The sequence below is a fragment of the Rhea americana genome, unplaced genomic scaffold, assembly GCF_003343005.1.
Source record: "Rhea americana isolate MKP2758 unplaced genomic scaffold, rheAme1 scaffold_383, whole genome shotgun sequence".
Lineage (NCBI taxonomy): Eukaryota > Metazoa > Chordata > Aves > Rheiformes > Rheidae > Rhea > Rhea americana.
In genome coordinates, this window is record NW_028186516.1 from 84100 (window position 1) to 101743 (window position 17644).

A 17644-nucleotide genomic window follows, 5' to 3' on the forward strand; every position below is an offset into this window, starting at 1 on the left:
GCTGTCCCAGAGCTTTGATGTCTTGTGGCTAGGATGTGGTGTTTGGAAAATTACACATACGCTGTGCTCCAATGCCTGTTGCAGGAAGAGAGCCTTAAGCAAAGAACAGTGTTTTGGCCAGGTGACCTCAGAAGTCTGTAGCTGTTTTGTATGGCGGCAGCTGATGAAAATAGGTGTTCTTGGGACTGTTCAGCTTTTTAGTCAAAGCCAGGTGTATTGTAACAAGGACAACTGGATTTTAAAACATCTTCGGATGTGTGCGTCCTTCTGTCCTGCCATCGTGTCTTCACTACTTTGTTTTGATGCAAGAATCTCAACTAGCTTGGATTGGGTTTGTTTGCTGGTGCAAAGAAGAACTCCAATGAGACGTTTTTTGGATGGGATCATTACATAAGTTTTCTGTAAGCTTAATCTGGAAAGTCACAAGGAGTGTTGTACAGAAGAGGCCAGCCAGCACTGCTCAATCCACACTCAGCTTCACATTGCAGACTCCACTGTGAAAGGAAGTGTAAATCTTGATGCTTCAGTGTGCGTTTCCTCCAGTTTCCTTAGCCTCTCCTCTGTGCCTGTGTTGGGGGACATAAAGTAACACTTCTCTCTATGAGGTGCTTCGTTCAGCTTCGAAGGAGAAGAGCTGCAAGGTGGTATTTCCTATTTGGCTTGCCTTTGCCAGACACTTAATGTTTAATACACACCTCCCTCTATCTCCTGCAATCAGACTGAACCGTAGGAACTGCTATTATACATTGGATTTTTTTTTCTTGTTACACTCTTCCTCTTGTGACAACCATAGCTTCTAACCTATATTGATTCTTTTTTTGTGCAGAATTTTACTTGTTTTAAGAGTACAAAATGTTCACAACTGTCCTATTAAGCTCAGTTTTTCTTTAACCTCATGTTACAAAAGTTCAAGTTTTCCATCACTTCTCATTTTAAGTGATGCTGTTTTGCTTTGCCAAAAGTTCAGAAATTAGTGTTTTCRTCTACGTATCTTTTGAATTTTGAGGGGGAAATCTTATGTGGAAATTGTCTGAAAAGGCTTTGACAGTAACAAAACCTCAAGGCTGAGGCAAATTCACTACTCACTTGTGAAGACTTGCCTTTGTTGGTCTGGAGGTTCCCTTCCTATGTGCCAGCCTGACTTCAGCTGAACTGTTTAGCGGTACATGGGTCTTTGAGTGCCCCTCTGCCATGCCCCCCCCCCCCTCCTCGCTTATGCGTGGCAGGCTATTTTGTGGATGGTGAGTATGCCAAATTTGATATTTCTCTAGTCTGACAAAAGCTCTTTAGCAGAGYAGGAAAGATGATAATGTGGCTTAGTCAGAAGTACACTTGGTTGTTAATAGAACCGAGTAAATGAGGGCCTGAAAAGTTAAATTGAGCAATGGTTTGAGACTGGCAAAGACAAGATCGGATGTAACGCCTGCCGGCATATCGGCAGACTCTCTGGATTTATGCAAGGAGAGAGGTTGCCAAAAGCCACGGGGAAGGGCTTGGCAAGAATTTTGAATTTGAACTCATGAACTACTTGTGCTTTGCCTGTGCAACCTCAGTTTCATGGAGAGCAGATTAAGACTAGGTGTGTCAGGCAGGGTTGAGTCTTGAACACAGCACAAAATTAACCTTGCACAAGTATTCTGTATGATGTCTGTTTTCCTCAGGAGGTCAAGTGGTGAACCTCATGAACCAACGCCTGCAAACGGGGTTCACAGAGAACGAGGTTCTGCAGATCTTCTGTGACACCTGTGAAGCTGTAGCGAGATTGCACCAGTGTAAGACACCAATAATCCACAGGGATCTGAAGGTGAGTTGCGGACCACAGTAATGCAGGAGGAAGTGCGTGCTCCGTGTGTGTGTGTTCACTGCCTGCATAACAGCAGACAGGCTTTGAATGCTGATAACTGGGTTTCTGCACTTAATAATAAGGAAAAGCGGACGTAAATACCTCTCCTTATTGGAAGATAAAAAAAAAAAAAGAGCCTCTCATTGCTGCTTACCGTATGTTTAACTATCTTTAGCTCTACTTAAACACAAATGTTYATGAATAATTGTTTTGCACAGATGATGTGCCAGAATGCATCTGATGAGTTATTCACAGTGAATCCTTACCACTTGAAGMAGTATTGATGTTATTAGGTAACTCACAGAGAGCTTACTATAAATCTGTTGCATGGATTCACATCSAGAGATGTTGGTCTTGGGGTGGCAGTTGTTATTTTCAGAACTGGCCTCCAACTTTGACCATGAGAGTGTATTGGAAAACTGTGCAGGGAAGAGAGCTAGGCCAGCAGGGAGAGCTTTGAAAGTCCCACGCCTATAATCAAACAAACAAACAGAAAGATGTTCTTTTCCTTTTGCCCAGCTCAAAAAATGCCTGAATGATGTGCTTGGCTGAGAGGGGTGTTCCTATATTCATCTGAAATTCAGATTTGCTTTGTGGGTATTGACTTTGGTGGCGAGGACAGGGTGCGAGTTGCAATTCCAGCACAGTTCCAAAAGAGATTAAGGACCAGAAAAGTTTTAGTCAACATCTCACTGCAATGAAGGCCACAAAAGAGATGGTTCTTGTCTAATGGAGCAATTTTGTTTGTCTGTGATACTCGTAGGTTGAAAATATCCTGCTTCATGATCGTGGCCACTATGTCCTGTGTGACTTTGGAAGTGCTACTAACAAATTCCAGAACCCTCAGACAGAAGGGGTGAATGCAGTAGAAGAGGAGATCAAAAAGTAAGCATGTTCTTTCTTTTCAACTTGGATATAGTTTAYGTATGGAGGGCACTTGCCTCTTACCCTCCGGCTAGATTTTGCTCATGCCCATTGTAGCAGACTGGACACTTCAGCGTAGAGGTATATCTGATGGAGGTAAATAAGGGCCTGGGGGAAGGTGAAATAATACATTGAACTTGGTGTAATTGCTTTGGACCTGAAAGACTGATTGTACTGACACAGGGAAGTTACCCACCTTGGTGTATGGGGTCAGTTTGTCTCTGTCCCTGATCTGTCTTGGTTTCTTTGAATTGCCAATACAGCAAAAGACAAAATCTGTCTGCTGTGAGCCACTCATCATAAATCCTTGCAGTGACTAAGGAAGTGCTTTGCTTAACTCAGAAGGGAGCCTCAACTGTTCATAGAAAATGGAAGGACTTTGGGATGTTTAATCCATCTCCTTCTGTTGCCTCATGTGCCATCAGCTCCAGTAGTGACAGYGAGATGGCCCTTGAAGCTTTCAAAAAGCGAACTCAACTGGCAGTCCCGYGGAGCCTAGATCAGGGGTGCTGCAGACTCCAGGTTGTTGTTCTTGCTATAGTTCTAACAGCATCGCTGCTGCAAGACTTCCAGTTATGCTAATACAGTACTCTGGCTGTAAAATCATGTTACATGTGTGTGCAAAGGCCTTGTTTTTGTTAGAATTAAATAGTAGCTGCATAGATTTCCTAGACTTGTTTGGCTTAAGTTTTTAAAGCTCTCTTAGTATGACTGTGCAGTCTGAGATGCCCTAATTCTTGCTAACAAGCCTACAACAACTTTGCCTTAGCAATGCTTTCTGTGGTTAAGGCAAATGGTGTACAAGGCGTCACARCAGAAATCATAGAACTGCTGGTATGAAACCTTATTGTAAGTCTCTTAAACTGCGTTTCTTTCTCTAGCTTTTCTGTTTCTAGTTGTTTGTTAAAACAAAGCAGATTCTAGTTACAATTTGGGTTGCAAAATAACCTTTCCCTTGTTTGCAATGGCTATGAGCAGGAATGCCAATATGGGAGCCTGTTTATTAGGAGCCACGTATGCAGTTACAATCTTGAAGGTTGGCCAAAGTCCCAGCAGCGAGGACGTTGCAGAGGACATTTGACTGTCAACCTTCTGAATCCTTGAATGTTTCTGTTTTGGTTCTTAAAATGATTGTACTGTTCTGTGAGTGAATTGCTGGCTTTACAAAGCATCTTGGCTATTGCTTTGGTTTCCCAGTACAGTTTTCAATGGTTAGTGTTTTCCTGTTAGATGTGCACAGCAGAAGCTTTGTTAAATGATGTATTTACTTTTCAGTGGTTTATAGTCTCTAGCATTTCTCCTGAAATGAAGAGGGATGGGATAATTTTTTTTTTTAATTATAGTGCAGATGCATCTGATGTCCATTTCCAACTTGCTGATGAATCTTTTTGCTACAGGTACACTACGTTGTCCTACAGAGCACCAGAAATGGTCAACTTGTATAGTGGCAAACTTATTACTACAAAAGCAGACATATGGGTAGGTATAAAACCCACTTAACATAGTAGAACCAGACTGCAGCTTGCTTTCATTACCATAATTACAGGGTAATGTCTGTCTGGAACTAACTTGCTTTCTGTAAAAGGTTGGACTGTTTCTGAATAAAGAGTTTCTCTGCTTGACGTTTCTGCCAAGTTACTACTAAATAGGGTGGTTTATGGATGAAACATGGCTGCTGCTTTATGTGCTGCTTCCCACGTGATTTTAATTTAGAGATGTATGAAGTTCCATGGTTGAACCATTCAAACCTAATTTCATATCTTAAGAGTTAAAACAATGTTCAGGGTATTGTGATTTCATGTGCCAGGGCTGAGTTGCGAGCAAGTGTATAGAAGAATAAAAAAATGAGAAAATACACTATTGCCCAAGAGCAATAGTATGTTTCTCCTGGACAGCGCAGGACAGCTCAGAGTTAACAAGCCTGGCCCAGGACCAGGGTTTCATACTGGTGTTTCTAATGATCAGTGCGGTTTTGACAGCTTGTCGTGTTGAGGGCAAAATGCAACTGTGGAGTAATCCGTTACTGTATAACCCAGTTAAGGATGGTTTCTGTTTAGCTGGAAAGGAGATGGTCTGTGCTGTTTGTAGTGTAATGGCAACTCAGCAAATGGGATGTGTTTGAATGCTATTTCAGAGTGTGTCTGTATGGTATCTGAAACCCTGAGCTGGGCAGTAACAAGGCACTAGCTGTATAGGGAGAATTTTAATGTACCCTCGATAGCGCTGCATCTGCATATACAAAAGGGAAAATTGCTGGCGTGGCACCTGCTGGGGAGAGACCTCTGTCCTCTCTGTGAGTTGAGCTAAGAGTCAGGAACACTGAGCTAAGAGTCAGCTCCTGTGGGGCTCTTGCTTGACTGAGTGCAACGGGAGCCTTGCAGAACTGAGCTGTGTACCATTGTCAGGTCGCTTGCTTTGGTGGTAGAGACCTCAGGAGGGAAGGTCACTGCTGTAGCAGGATGAAAAGATTACCAGGGCCTTGAAACCAGCCAGAGGAGAACCCAGGATTTGTCCTCCTTCCTGTGATAATGTGGAAAGGARTAGACCCAAAGGCTCAAACTGCACACTCCTTCTGAGTGTGGAAGGAATTAGGTTCTAGTGACCTGCTGGGCGCTTTGGAAKGAGCGTGTGGTGTTGTAACCTCCCTTCCCTTGATTTCTATTGAAGTTACTTTAAACAAGAATGCAACTGAATTGTGAAATCCTATAACAAAAAACAAAGCTGATCATGAGTTGCCTAGGACTAGGAAATGATTTCCCTCCCCTTCCCTCTGGGATGGTAGGGGTATTTCATAATTACCCCTTTATGCAAAACTTGTCTCTTCTTTTGAAATAGCTGGTGGTTCTTGCTGTCAAAAGCAGTGCAGAAATAGATGGAGCAGTGATACGATCTAGCATCCTGCAGACAGAGGATTCCGTTTTAAGATCCTCTCTCTGATTGCTTTACATAATTCTTTCAGGCTTAACTTGCAATAGATACAAACTGAGTATTTCTGGCTGGTATAGCTATAAGGGTCAAAAAGTTCTTTGAACTGGTACACTTTAAGCTTGGGCAAGTCTTTGGTCAGTATTAATGTGTTAAAGCTGTGTCCCACTCAGTTTTGCTGTTTGGCTTTTTCCTACCTGTATGTGGTGAACAGTAAGTTGTATCGTAGACCTGCTTGTAGTAGTGTGTACTAATGTGAAGTTTGTRTGGGTTTGGGGATCTTATCTTATATCTGCTTCTTCCCTACTCTTACTACCTCTCAGGCTTTGGCTTTGATTACATGAAGGATTACACAGTTTAGAGTGGTATATGGAACTGTGGGGAGCGCRTGAGATGTTTCTCACCCAGTTTACAGCTGCTCAGCTTAGTGAGGGAGAGCTCTTCGTGTATTTATCTTGAATATTATTCTGCTCATTTTTCAGATGATTCCAGAGAGGTTAAAACCTTGGCTTGGGACCATGCAGAACCCTGGTGGCAGAATGAGCCAGACTGCTTTCCCAGTTATCTGCAATGATATTGGGAGCTGTGTGATTCCCTGCTTTACTCCTGTTTGTTAAATCATCTGCTCTGTTTTCTCTCTTTAGGCYCTTGGCTGTTTGCTGTACAAGCTGTGTTACTTCACGTTGCCGTTTGGGGAGAGTCAGGTAGCAATCTGTGATGGCAATTTCACCATTCCAGATAATTCTCGGCATTCGCAAGACATGCACTGCCTCATCCGTGAGTGTCTCTTATGTGACATAATTTACTTCTGCAGAACTTGCACATATACATACATATATTTGTGTGTGTGTATGTGTGTGTGCGTATATATATATATATATATATAAAAATATATATATACATATATTTATATATGTAACTCTTTACGTTCCCTGCTCTTACCACAAAAGAATTGTTGTTTCTCCTCATTTAAGAGACTTATCTGCACACAAATGCGCAAGTTTTGAAGAGACTCTTTAAAAGACTCTTCTTATGACAGAGATTTYTCTTTGGCTAGGCTGTAATGAACTCTGTGTAAAGGCAGGGAAATAGACTACCATTTGGTTTAAAACTCCTACAGAAGCTTGCACAATAAGCCTATTTACACAGAAACATATTTCTCCAGTAGTCTGTTTGGATAAGGAACTGAAAAGAACCGCAGTGACTTAGGCTGCCGATAAGAATTTATCTTCTGTGAGTTGTGAAACAGAACTGAAATGACTTATAAATAACCCACTGACTAGAGTGAGTGTGTAATTAAGGATACAGGGCATTACTCTCGGCAAAGCTGGGGCAGCTTTCTTGCTTTCAGCCTGCATTTTATTTTTCTAGCCATAATCTTGAGTAACACAGGCTTTGTTTTTACAAAGGAGCCTGATGTTTTCCTTAGGCAAAGGCGGTGGTGTGTGTGGCTGGCCTGTCTTCCAGCCCCACTGCCACACCTGGGGTTGGATCAAGCTGTTTTCCTGAGGATTCACTTGAAAATGCAGAAGTTGAAACCAAAGCTAGTCCYTGACCAAGCAGGCTGCATTGCCCCCTCCTTGCTCTGACAGTAGCTGTGAGTTGTGCATAGCAATGTTGCAGAAGACCTGCCAGTCCATGCTGCCTGACCATCTTTCCCCCTTTCTTAGTCAGATCAGCCCTACAGACCACAGACTGGATGCTCTGAAAGAGGCAGAGTATCCCGTTAGAACAGACGACGAGTCTGTTCTAGTACTCTGATGCTAATGTCTTTTTTTTTTTTTTTTGAAGGGTATATGCTTGAACCAGACCCTGATAAGAGACCTGATATTTACCAAGTTTCCTACTTTGCATTCAAATTGGCAAAGAAGGAGTGCCCTGTCCAAAATGTCCAGGTGAGTATCAAAGAAGTGAATTGATKCAAGGTTTTGTGTGAGGCAGAGGCTGGGGATGGATGTATATTAAGGATATATTCCATCAGTCCTGTAATTAGGATGAGTGCTTTTTTATATGTGTGTACATATATATGTAATTAGAAATGCTTTTGGTGGAGGCGAGACARAAAGGGAAGGAAATTAGGATCTTGTTTCATGTGTTGCTTATTTGTCTGCCTCTGACTTACCTCGTCACCCAGTTATCAGTGTGAGGCCATCCAAGAGGCCTTGTGCAAGTGAACGTGGAAAATTAGGCCATGCTTGTGAAACTGGCTTGATTTCTAGACAAATTCATCATAGCGTGTGTAATATSCACTGCAGTTGGTTTTAAACATAGTGGTTTTATGCCTGCTGTCTGGCTGAGAATAGCCTATTTCCATTTGAACTGCATCAGACTTTACACAGCCATCTGCCCGTGCTTAGTGTGTCTTACAGATTTCAGCTGAAAAGTGGAGTTGGCAGTAATTTTTTGTGGGCATCTCAGTGACATGAAATCTTAYTCTGTTGCCTCTAGGTTATAACTAACAAGGAACTTCACATGGTAATTTATGCTTTTCATGAGCAAGACAGGCTTTTGTTACTGTTACAATGCCTACCTTTTTTACAGCAGTTTTAATAAGTATTGCTGCTATTGTCCATAGGCTGCCTTTATAAAAACACCTGTATTGTGCTATAAAGCTGTGTGTTCAATTCCAGACATAGTCAGTGGTCAAAAAGCTGAACCCTATTTTTTTTTTATTTGTAAAGACTCTCTGACTATGGTGTCTTCATGACATTAACATTGAGGGATTTGTCCTGAAGCCAGCATGATGATGAATAACTGCTTTGGGGATCCTACAGTCTCCCATTTTCACTTGAGCACTTCTACAGATTGTTTCTGGCTCTGTTTTCTGTCCTCACTACACTAAACTCAATGACTTTTGCAGAACTCTCCAATCCCTGCTAAGCTCCCAGACCCGGTCAAAGCAAGTGAAGCTGCAGCAAAGAAGAGCCAACCAAAGGCCAGGTAACCACCCTCATTTTGCCCAGATCTCTTACTGTGTATTGTCTGTCTCCTTTTTAGTAGGATTGATGGCTGAGTATATTTATCTGCTTCTTTGTGGAATTACTTACACATGGAAACAAACACTGCAGTCCTGAGGCTTCTGCTTCAAATATGTAAATGCCCGTTGATCTGGAACTCTGAAAATGCAGATAATAGAGGAAGTTTGTGTGAATGTGCGTGGAGGGGGGGCATGAGTGATGCTGAGCATGAGTCAACATCTAGGCTTTGTGTACTGAAGGTGCTGTTTGACAGCAGCAGTTGAAGATCATGTGCTCAGATGAATGTACTCTATCATCCATCCTAAGGCAGYACCCACAGCAAAGTCAGGAGAAAGACTGCAGCTGGCCTGCGGTAGGCTTGGAACTGGCCCAGAGAGCGTGAGTCTGCTGAGGAACTGCATCAGGGACTATTGTTTGAGYCTGACCCTTAGCATATGATAACCTGACCCAGTAATTACTGTATGCAATTGCTATGACTACTGCAGGAGCTGTATAATTCCTTTTGGAATGGGGAGAGAAGCCCAAGCAGTCTCCATCTGAAGAGCTGAATGAGTGGAGAAACTACTGCTGTGATGGTTCTCCTTTCTCTCATTCTACAGCTAGCTCTGCTTATTGTATCGTAACTGAGATTTGTGAATTATTTTGGACAAGGACCTCATATCTCACTACTGCAAAATGAGTGGTACAGCACTGGATACTCTGAAAACAGCAGTTATCTGAAATAGGGCATCTCTCCTTCTGTCTTTAAGTCCCAGAAATCTGCTTTGTTTGTTTTTATAATTGAACACAGTTACCCTCACATTAGTAGAACAACTTGATACCTGGTAAGCAAATATACTGACAAAACAGCAGGATGRTGCCTTGGTTCTTGGCTCTGTCACTTTGTGTTATTGCAGGACAAATATTAGGAAGGGATCAGAGTAGGACAAACAACCTGATTCTGGGGTTAGACATACTAAAGTTGAAGTACTACTTAAGATGCCAGTTTAAATAATTCTGCTGAAAGTTACCAGCTGCTCTTAAGCTAACTTACTAAGTCTTTCATCTGCTCATCTGTAACTCTGTAAGTGGATTTAAACAGTATGTTGTAGCAAATATTTGTATGACTTGAGTGATTTTTGACAAGTTCCACCGGTCTAACAGGAGAYGATGCCACAACTGGTGAAGAAGTCCAAATGATGGAAAAGTCGAAATCTGTTGGAATCTGTTTGGATTAATTGTTGCAAATGCATCTGTTAAGTTTTATGTTGCTTGCAGTTCTGTGGGAAGGGTTGACTTGTGTACTTGGGCACCTATACACCTTCCAGTCCCATGCAGCCGAAGTTCTGATGAGCTCCTTACCTTTTTTGTAGGCTGACAGACCCTATACCTACGACGGAAACTTCCATAGCACCCCGCCAGAGACCTAAAGCAGGACAGACACAACCCAACCCTGGAATTCTACCCATTCAGCCAGCCCTGACTCCTAGGAAGAGGCCCACAGCCCAAGCAGCCATTCAGCCGCAGGGTGAGACCATGTTGTCTGCTTGGTGCCTTCCTGGAGGGTTCTGTGTGCAGCGGGACCTTGGTGCGCAGTGAGCGCTTTAACAGATCTGTTCCTTTCTACCAGTTGCAGGACCTGCTGCCCTGGGCAGCAGCCAGCCTTCGCTCCCTGCGAGTGTCCCCCAGCCAAAAGCGACGCCTCAACAGACGCCGGCACAGCCGCAGGCCAAGCAGGYGCCGGCTCCGCAGCAGGCCTCGCAGGCGCAGTCCCAGGTCCCTTCTGCTCAGCCGCAAGCCACGCCTCAGCATCAGCAGCAGCTTTTCTTGAAACAGCAACTACTGCAGCAGCAGCAACAGGCTGCATATTACCAGCAGCAGCAGATACTGCAAGCTCAGCAGGTGAGCCATGTTTGTTGCATGCTTCCTACCAGGCTGTGTGCCAGTGGCCTTCAAGCCTGATCTCTGCATTTATGCTAAGTCCTTTGTGTGTTGGAGTAGGTGCAGTTACACAAGACTGGTATTTTTAACTGTCAAAGTGGAAGGCCTTGAGTCTTTTGAGGTACAAACATAAAAGCAGCAGGGCTGGTTAAGATCTTAGTGTTTAGAGGTCTTGAGGTCAATGCTGAACTTCTACCCCTCTGCTCATCAGTTTTCTTCTGCTCTCCTTCTGAGACAAGAAACCTGGCATGCCTTTTTGTTAACGGTAAGATTCAGGTCTGTTGTCTGTGGTAGACTGTGATGACAGGGAGGCCTGTGAAAACATCACGTGTTAGACAAGATGTCTCTAAGACAGATTTGCATGCTTAACTGAGGTGTTTATAGCAGCCCACATCGTTGCTAATGCATAATTTAACAGTGGAGGCAGAGGACTAGTAAATTCTTCTATCCTGAGGAAGGGAAGGCCTTTGTTTAGAATAAATAAAAATGGAGGAAGGAGTTTTGGGCCATAGGATTCTGTGTCCTTGTAGCCCAGTATGGGCAGGAGTAACACAGAAAGGATCCAGTGCTAGACTAGCAGGCTGTTTTCCACTGCTCCTTTGCGTATGGTCTCCAAGCCATCGCAACCCATTTGTGCTTTGCTGCTTACRCTGGTTATAATCAGCCCTGTGACTGGCCCTGATATCTGACTGTTGTACCCCAGTTCCAGCTTTGCAGCAGGCAGCTCAACAACTGATTTTGTTGCAGTTCCCAGTGATGCAGCAAGGAGCGCCAGCACAGCAGCAACTGATGCAGAACTACTACCAGCAACAGCAGCAGATGGCCCAGCAGGCAGCAATGCAGCAGAAGACAGCGGTAGCAGCAGCTCAGCAGAAGCAACAGGCCCCAGCACCGCCACAGCCCCAGGCCCAGCAGGGTGCAGCCCAGCCAGCACCTCCGCAGGAGCAAGTGGTAAGAGCCTTGTGGGAAGGAGTTGGGCAGCAGGATGAGGAATACTGGCATGTGCTCCCCTGCCAGGTCCTGAGGACAAACTGCAACCTGGTAGGAGCTGTACTCTGCACCCATAGAAAGAATATGGTGGGTTTCCTAAGGCCTCTCTCTATCCCTCCCCTGCCGCACTCCCTAGGAAGACTTGTGACAAACTCTCATCAGAAGTCATTTATACTTGAAGCATCAAGATGGACATAAGRTAACCGAGCTACCCAAAATCACTGCTTATTTGGAGAACTTTCCTCTGGTGTAAAGGCAGGTACAAGCAGCCTGCCCAATTGTTTCTGGAATTGGGGTTGCTTTTTTTTCCCCTTCTGAATACTCTGGAAAGGAGACTTTTCAAGGCACCGTGTCTTTAAAAATAAATAAATAAAGCATCTGCTTTGCTAATCATCTGATCATGTGCCCAAAATAAATACTTTTTTACTTAAAGGAAAATAGGCCTGTGTGCCACATGGAAGTAGCCAGCTGTCTGAGGGGAGCTGTGCCAGAGGGCAGGATCCCCATGGCCATTGTGTGTCTGCAGTACAAGCAAGAAGCTGCATTTTTTTTGCCTTCATTACTGTGCAATCCCATTCACACTTGCTTGTTCTCCGCAGCGTGAAGGGATGTCCCTTACTATAGTTGTGTGTTGCAAAGCAAGCTACAGACACAAGGCAAGAGGAAGTTGGTGGTTGTTCTGCTATACCTGCTTGCACATATACAAAGCAAATTGTATCTGAAAACAGACTGGTTCAGCTAGGCTATATTTGAGCCCAGACTAAGGGCCAACTTATGCTTGGTTTTTCATGAGTRCCACTCACGGAGCTAATTCATTTTTGGCCATGCTTTCTTTAAATTGAAATGAGGAATTGGTTTGGCTAATGAACTTCATGAGCCARTGACCTGCATGATGCTGTGGAACARTTTATCTTGCTTTTTTCCCTGATGCCAGTGTCTCAGGGCTCTGTCATTCACCTGTGTACTTTAATATTAATCTTCAGCACTGAGCTGATGGTTAGGGCAGGTGATGAGCCTTGGAGCTTTTGTGTTTCTGGTTTTTACATGGACTTGCTGAATGACCTGTGGCAAGTCAATTGATTAGCATTAGTGGGAGTTTTCAGCTTTTGGATGAGGCACATGTTATTACCCTGCTCCTTTTTAGAGGAAGAATGCCTGAAATGTATTAGTAAGTGCATCTCTAAAGAACTTTGATTCACATACACAAAAAGTTTAATTTCATTAAATCAGCTGGATTGAAAATTAGCCCTTTCTCCCAGAGGTTAATCAGAATTGACATAAGCAGAGGCTTTTTTTCCTGCAACAATTAAGAGGGGGGAAGCTGTAGCAGACTAATTAAAAAAAAAAAAAAAAAAGTGAGGCGTGGTCTCTGACCAAGAGATGCCAAGCCAGGCCCTGTCAAAACCTTTTCGTATTGCAGGAGTTCAGGTTAACAAGCTCTGCGTTCATTTCTGTGGAGATTTCAGCATGGCCCTTCTATTTCTCAGCACTGACTGTACCATTCTGCAGTGACCTATATAGTGAGATGTAAGGTGGGTGCATCAGAAGCAGTCAGCTCAGCTTGCTTCTCAGCTACAGAGTCTGCCTGAAAAGGCTGGGTGAAAAGCAAGACTGCTAACCTCGTTTGCCTTGCCCTGCTGTAGTTAAAAAATCACGCTAGGAATATGGCTCCTTTCCAGTTGTCCTCCTAGGCCATCCCAAGTCTTCCATCTCTCTTCCTGGGGTGCAGATAGCCTAGGATGATGCTGGGCACGGAACAGATGCAGGATGAAGTGCCCAGGCGGTGGAGATGGAGTGTACAGCTTTCTGCTCTTTGCATTCTGGTTTTCCCTCTTTAAATCCAAGCAATAACTGGGTTAGGACATCCCATTGACTGTTTTTTTTTTCCTTTAACCTCAATCTCTAGTGTTGTTTAATACTAGAAAATAATATTTTGAGTATTTTGGGGTATGTCTGTGATTCAACACGAGACTGAGTTGATGAGGGAGAATAAAATGAGTTTGAAGTGTCTTGATGTTCCTGAAGGGTTTGTAGTTGGACTCTCTTGGCATATATGTGCGTATTTTTCTCCTCTAGGTTTTGATGACAAGTTGTACTCCCATGGTCCTTGCTTTTTTCTTGTGAAATTAAGTTCCTTGTTTTTTTCGGTCTCGTTTTCCTTAGCCGAGCTGTGCATGTGTCACTGTAGAAAGAAAAGAGCAAACTGGCATCACCTTATGGAAATAGCATCTCTTAAGCTGTTATAGGCTTTTTTTTCTTCCTTTTTTTTTTTTCCCCAATTGGGTTGGTATGGGGTGAGGTGTTTCTGTCTGCCTGCCGTTTCCTGCACTTCTGGGATTGCAGAAGATGGGTCAGTAGGTTTGCTACTGCTTAACAGATCTGTTTAGCTGGTCTGTCTTCCTGGTCCTAAGCCTGTCCTATTGCTGCGCTAGTCACATACCATAGAAGCAGTAGTCTTTCAGCTGAGCTTCTTGTTAGTCAAGTTTGATTGCCTGGGGTCATGCTGCTTGGAGTTGAGACCTCTTAGTTTTGCCTTGTATAGGGTTAAGTTCTACCCTTGACTTTTTTCCCTTTTTTTTTTTTTTTTTTGGGGGGGGGGGCTGGGTTCTGCTTCAACATCTACTGATAGTATGACTGTGCTGTGGGTTCATGCACAATGTGAAACAACTGCCATTTGAATTCTCAAGGGTTGCTTTCTCATGTCTGGAGAAAGCAAAACCCAAATTCCTGCACTAGATTTTTGCAGAAGCCCTGTACTCCTTTTGAGATTTGACCTCCTGGGGGACTTCACCACCCCTGTATCTAGCTGTGTCGCCTTTCCAGCAGATAACAGTCCAGGAGGCTCCTGCAGAACACTGATGATAACTTCTTGATGCAGGAGGTGGAGGAGCCAACGAGGAGAGGTGTGCTGCTGGACCTTTTACTAACAAAGAAGGACTGGTTGGAGATGTGAAGGCTGGGGGCAGCCTTAGCTGCAGTGACCAAGAGATAGGGGAGTTCAAGATTCTGTGAGGAAGAAGTGGGGCAAATAACTAGGATAGCAAGCCTGAGCCTCCTCAGAGAACTACTTGGTGGAATTCCATGGGTTAGGGCCCCAGAAGGAAGGGGGGAAGTCCAAGAGAGCTGGTTAATAGTCAAGCACCACTTCCTCCATGCTCAAGAGCGATGCAGAAGCGGGGCCTGTTTAGCCTTGAAGAGAGGATTGAGGGGGGATCTTATCAATGTCTATAAGTACCTGAAAGGAGGGTATCGAGGGGATGGGGCTAAACTCTCTTCAGTTGTCCCGTGTGACAGGCCAAGAGGCAAAGGACACAAACTGAACCTCAGGAAGGTCTGCCTGAATATGAGGAAGGACTTCTTTGCTGTGAGGGTGACGGAGCACTGGAACAGGTTGCCCAGAGAGGTTGTGGAGTCTCCTTCTCTGGAGATCTTCAAGGCCCGCCTGGATGCAACCCTGTCTAACATGCTCTAGGTGACGCTGCTTGAGCAGAGGGGTTGGACTAGATCTCCAGAGTTTCCTTCCAGCCTCAATTGTTGTGTGATTCTTTGTCCTCAGTTACATGACAGCTACTGGAAGAGGTGCTGCTCTTCGTCTTGCCCCGATCTGTGTGTCTGTACGGCAAGATTCCTGCGTGCCCTAGTCTTTTTCCTTTTCTTTTTTTTTTTTTTTCTTTTTCTTTTTTTTTTTGCACTGCCGTGGCTCTCGACCTTTATCTTTGAGTAAGTTGCTGAGACTAGTTGACCTTGACAAACATGCATTAATAGAACTGCACCACGGAAGGGGGAGAAAGCTTCTGTTCGTGCAATTATAATAATGCTGAAATACATTAGGTCAGTGACACTGGTATTTTTTTTCCCTCCAGACTGTCCTTGATTCATGACTCTGAGGTCAGTTCCCCAAAACATAGCCATTCCGATGACAGGGCTGCTGCTCACCAACAAGGACCTACCATTTTGCTTTCTTTCCTAGATGCAGGCCCAAATAAGGCAACAGCAGAAACCTCAAACTACACCCCCCACGGCCGTGCAAGGGCAGAAGCTGGGCTCTCTCACCCCTCCGTCGTCGCCCAAGACGCAGCGTGCAGGACACAGGAGGATTCTAAGCGATGTGACGCACAGTGCTGTTTTTGGGGTTCCAGCCAGCAAGTCTACCCAGCTTCTGCAGGCAGCTGCTGCTGAAGCCAGTCTCAACAAGTCAAAGTAGGTGGCCGATCGCTTGGTGTCAAATGGTGTGGAGGGAGTGGATAGATGAGGCTTATTGGATGCTTCCTAGGCCAAACTCTGAGGCGAAGGTCGGCAGCAAACTCTGTGGTCTAAATGAGCCTTTGTCTTCCCAAAGACCACAGATCAGGGCTTGGCAGGAAGTTGCTGGAAGCTGCCCAAGGGCAGAAACCTTTCTGAGTGCTTCTGATCTCCCAAAATACTAAGCTAACTGGGCTTTCACGTGGATTATGAATGCTAGTCTTATTGCAGCTGTTCACCAGTAGCTGTGGTGCCTGCTTCATGCTTGCTGCACAGCACCAGTTCTTCCCCAGTACTTGCCGCATCATACTTATAGTATCTACAGAAAGGAAGGCTCCACATCGACAATGCAGAAAATTGTTTCAAAAGGGATGTTAATTAAAAAGTACCAACTTCTTGAATTCCTGACAGCAGCCGGATGCTCAGACAGGATTATGAGCAGATAAGGCAAGCGGTTCCCAGCCTTTTGGATGTGCAAAGAGCAGTAACTTGGGCTAAGTGTTTAACAAGGAAGTGATTGTAACAGAGTAGCTCAGACCAGCTTGTAGTGCTGGCCAGAGAATTTCAGACTGGTTACTAATGACTATTGTTTTGCTGGGGTGATCATGTCCAGGTCTGCTTCCACTACACCCTCGGGTTCCCCAAGGACCTCACAGCAGAACGTGTATAACCCTCCCGATGTATCCACGTGGAATCCGTTTGATGATGACAACTTCTCCAAGCTCACAGCTGAGGAGCTGCTGAACAAGGACTTCGCAAAGCTGGGTGATGGTAGGTTCATGGAGAGGGTTTAATACCAGCCTGCTATCAAACAGGAAGGTGATGTGGAATGATGATGCTTTCAGTCAGATGCTACCTGAGTGCTCCCATGCTGTCATGGTCAGCTGTGCCTGTAAGAGCTAAATCTTTCCAGTCTCCCTTTTTCTGTGTCCCTGCCCTCCTTGGTGAGCAACTGCAATTAAACAGGCAGTATATTGAAAGGGAGTAGTACTTGCTGCTTTTAAGGTGGCCCTGATCAGTTTGTTGTAGAAGCTACAGTTTGAACACTGCTTCATCTGCAGCTTCTACAAATTTTGACTTGCAGGAAGGGACTCAAGTCGTGTACTGAAATAGTGCCCTAAAAGTCCATTCTGAAGGCTRCTTACTTACCTGTACGTCTCTCCCCTAAATCTGCACCCGGCCTTTTAGGGAAAGCTCCAGAAAAGATGGGCAGTTCCACAGAGAGCCTGATTCCAGGTTTTCAGCCAGCTTCAGCTGCACCCCAGGCAGATGCATTTGGCTCTTCTTTCACCRCTGGATCAGGTGAGTTTGTGAGCATATTCTAGAGAGCTATGCCCTCAACAAGCACAGCAGACAAACAGCAACTTTTGCCATAGTCTTTTTGGAAGGAAGATAAAGTTGATACAAATTCTGAATTGACTTGTAAATGGTGAAGGCAAGGTTTGTACTGGCTATGCGTTCTGGTTTCTAGAGACCAGGGGTCTTTGGCTGGTCTAAGGAGCTTTGTTGCAGATGCCTGTGTGAGAGATCCTGACTGATCTCTCCTTTGGTACTGTGTATCAAGGTTCTACCCTAAGTGGCCCTTTCTGTGCCCCAGAATCTGAGTGCTGCTGCTTGTTTATAGTTCTTCAACATCAGGGTTCTCAGTGAATGCAGTGAAGACCTGGAAAACTGCTGGCAGCAGCCCTAAGTGTAAGTAATCCTTTCCCCATCTTATGCAGCCATTTTTACCAGTGAAAACTGCAAATTTGGCCGTGCTTCTTCAGTGAGCATACCAGCCCTTGTAGAGAGGCATCYTGGGAAGAGACTGGAGAATCCTTCT

At 44.5% G+C, this 17644-nt stretch overlaps 1 protein-coding gene across 5 annotated transcripts in view; it reads left to right on the forward strand.

Annotated features, from left to right (window-relative positions):
- AAK1 (AP2 associated kinase 1) overlaps nt 1-17644 on the forward strand; it is an 81029-nt gene that overhangs the window by 28493 nt on the left and 34892 nt on the right. For all 5 annotated transcript variants that reach the window (XM_085313370.1, XM_085313371.1, XM_085313372.1 and 2 more), the window contains exons 5-16: nt 1662-1804; nt 2607-2728; nt 4165-4246; nt 6337-6469; nt 7484-7587; nt 8553-8632; nt 10023-10177; nt 10280-10551; nt 11338-11541; nt 15551-15780; nt 16436-16593; nt 17011-17124. In XM_085313370.1, the coding sequence (XP_085169496.1) occupies nt 1662-1804; nt 2607-2728; nt 4165-4246; nt 6337-6469; nt 7484-7587; nt 8553-8632; nt 10023-10177; nt 10280-10551; nt 11338-11541; nt 15551-15780; nt 16436-16593; nt 17011-17124 (1797 nt within the window). The remainder of the gene's footprint in view (nt 1-1661; nt 1805-2606; nt 2729-4164; nt 4247-6336; nt 6470-7483; nt 7588-8552; nt 8633-10022; nt 10178-10279; nt 10552-11337; nt 11542-15550; nt 15781-16435; nt 16594-17010; nt 17125-17644) is intronic.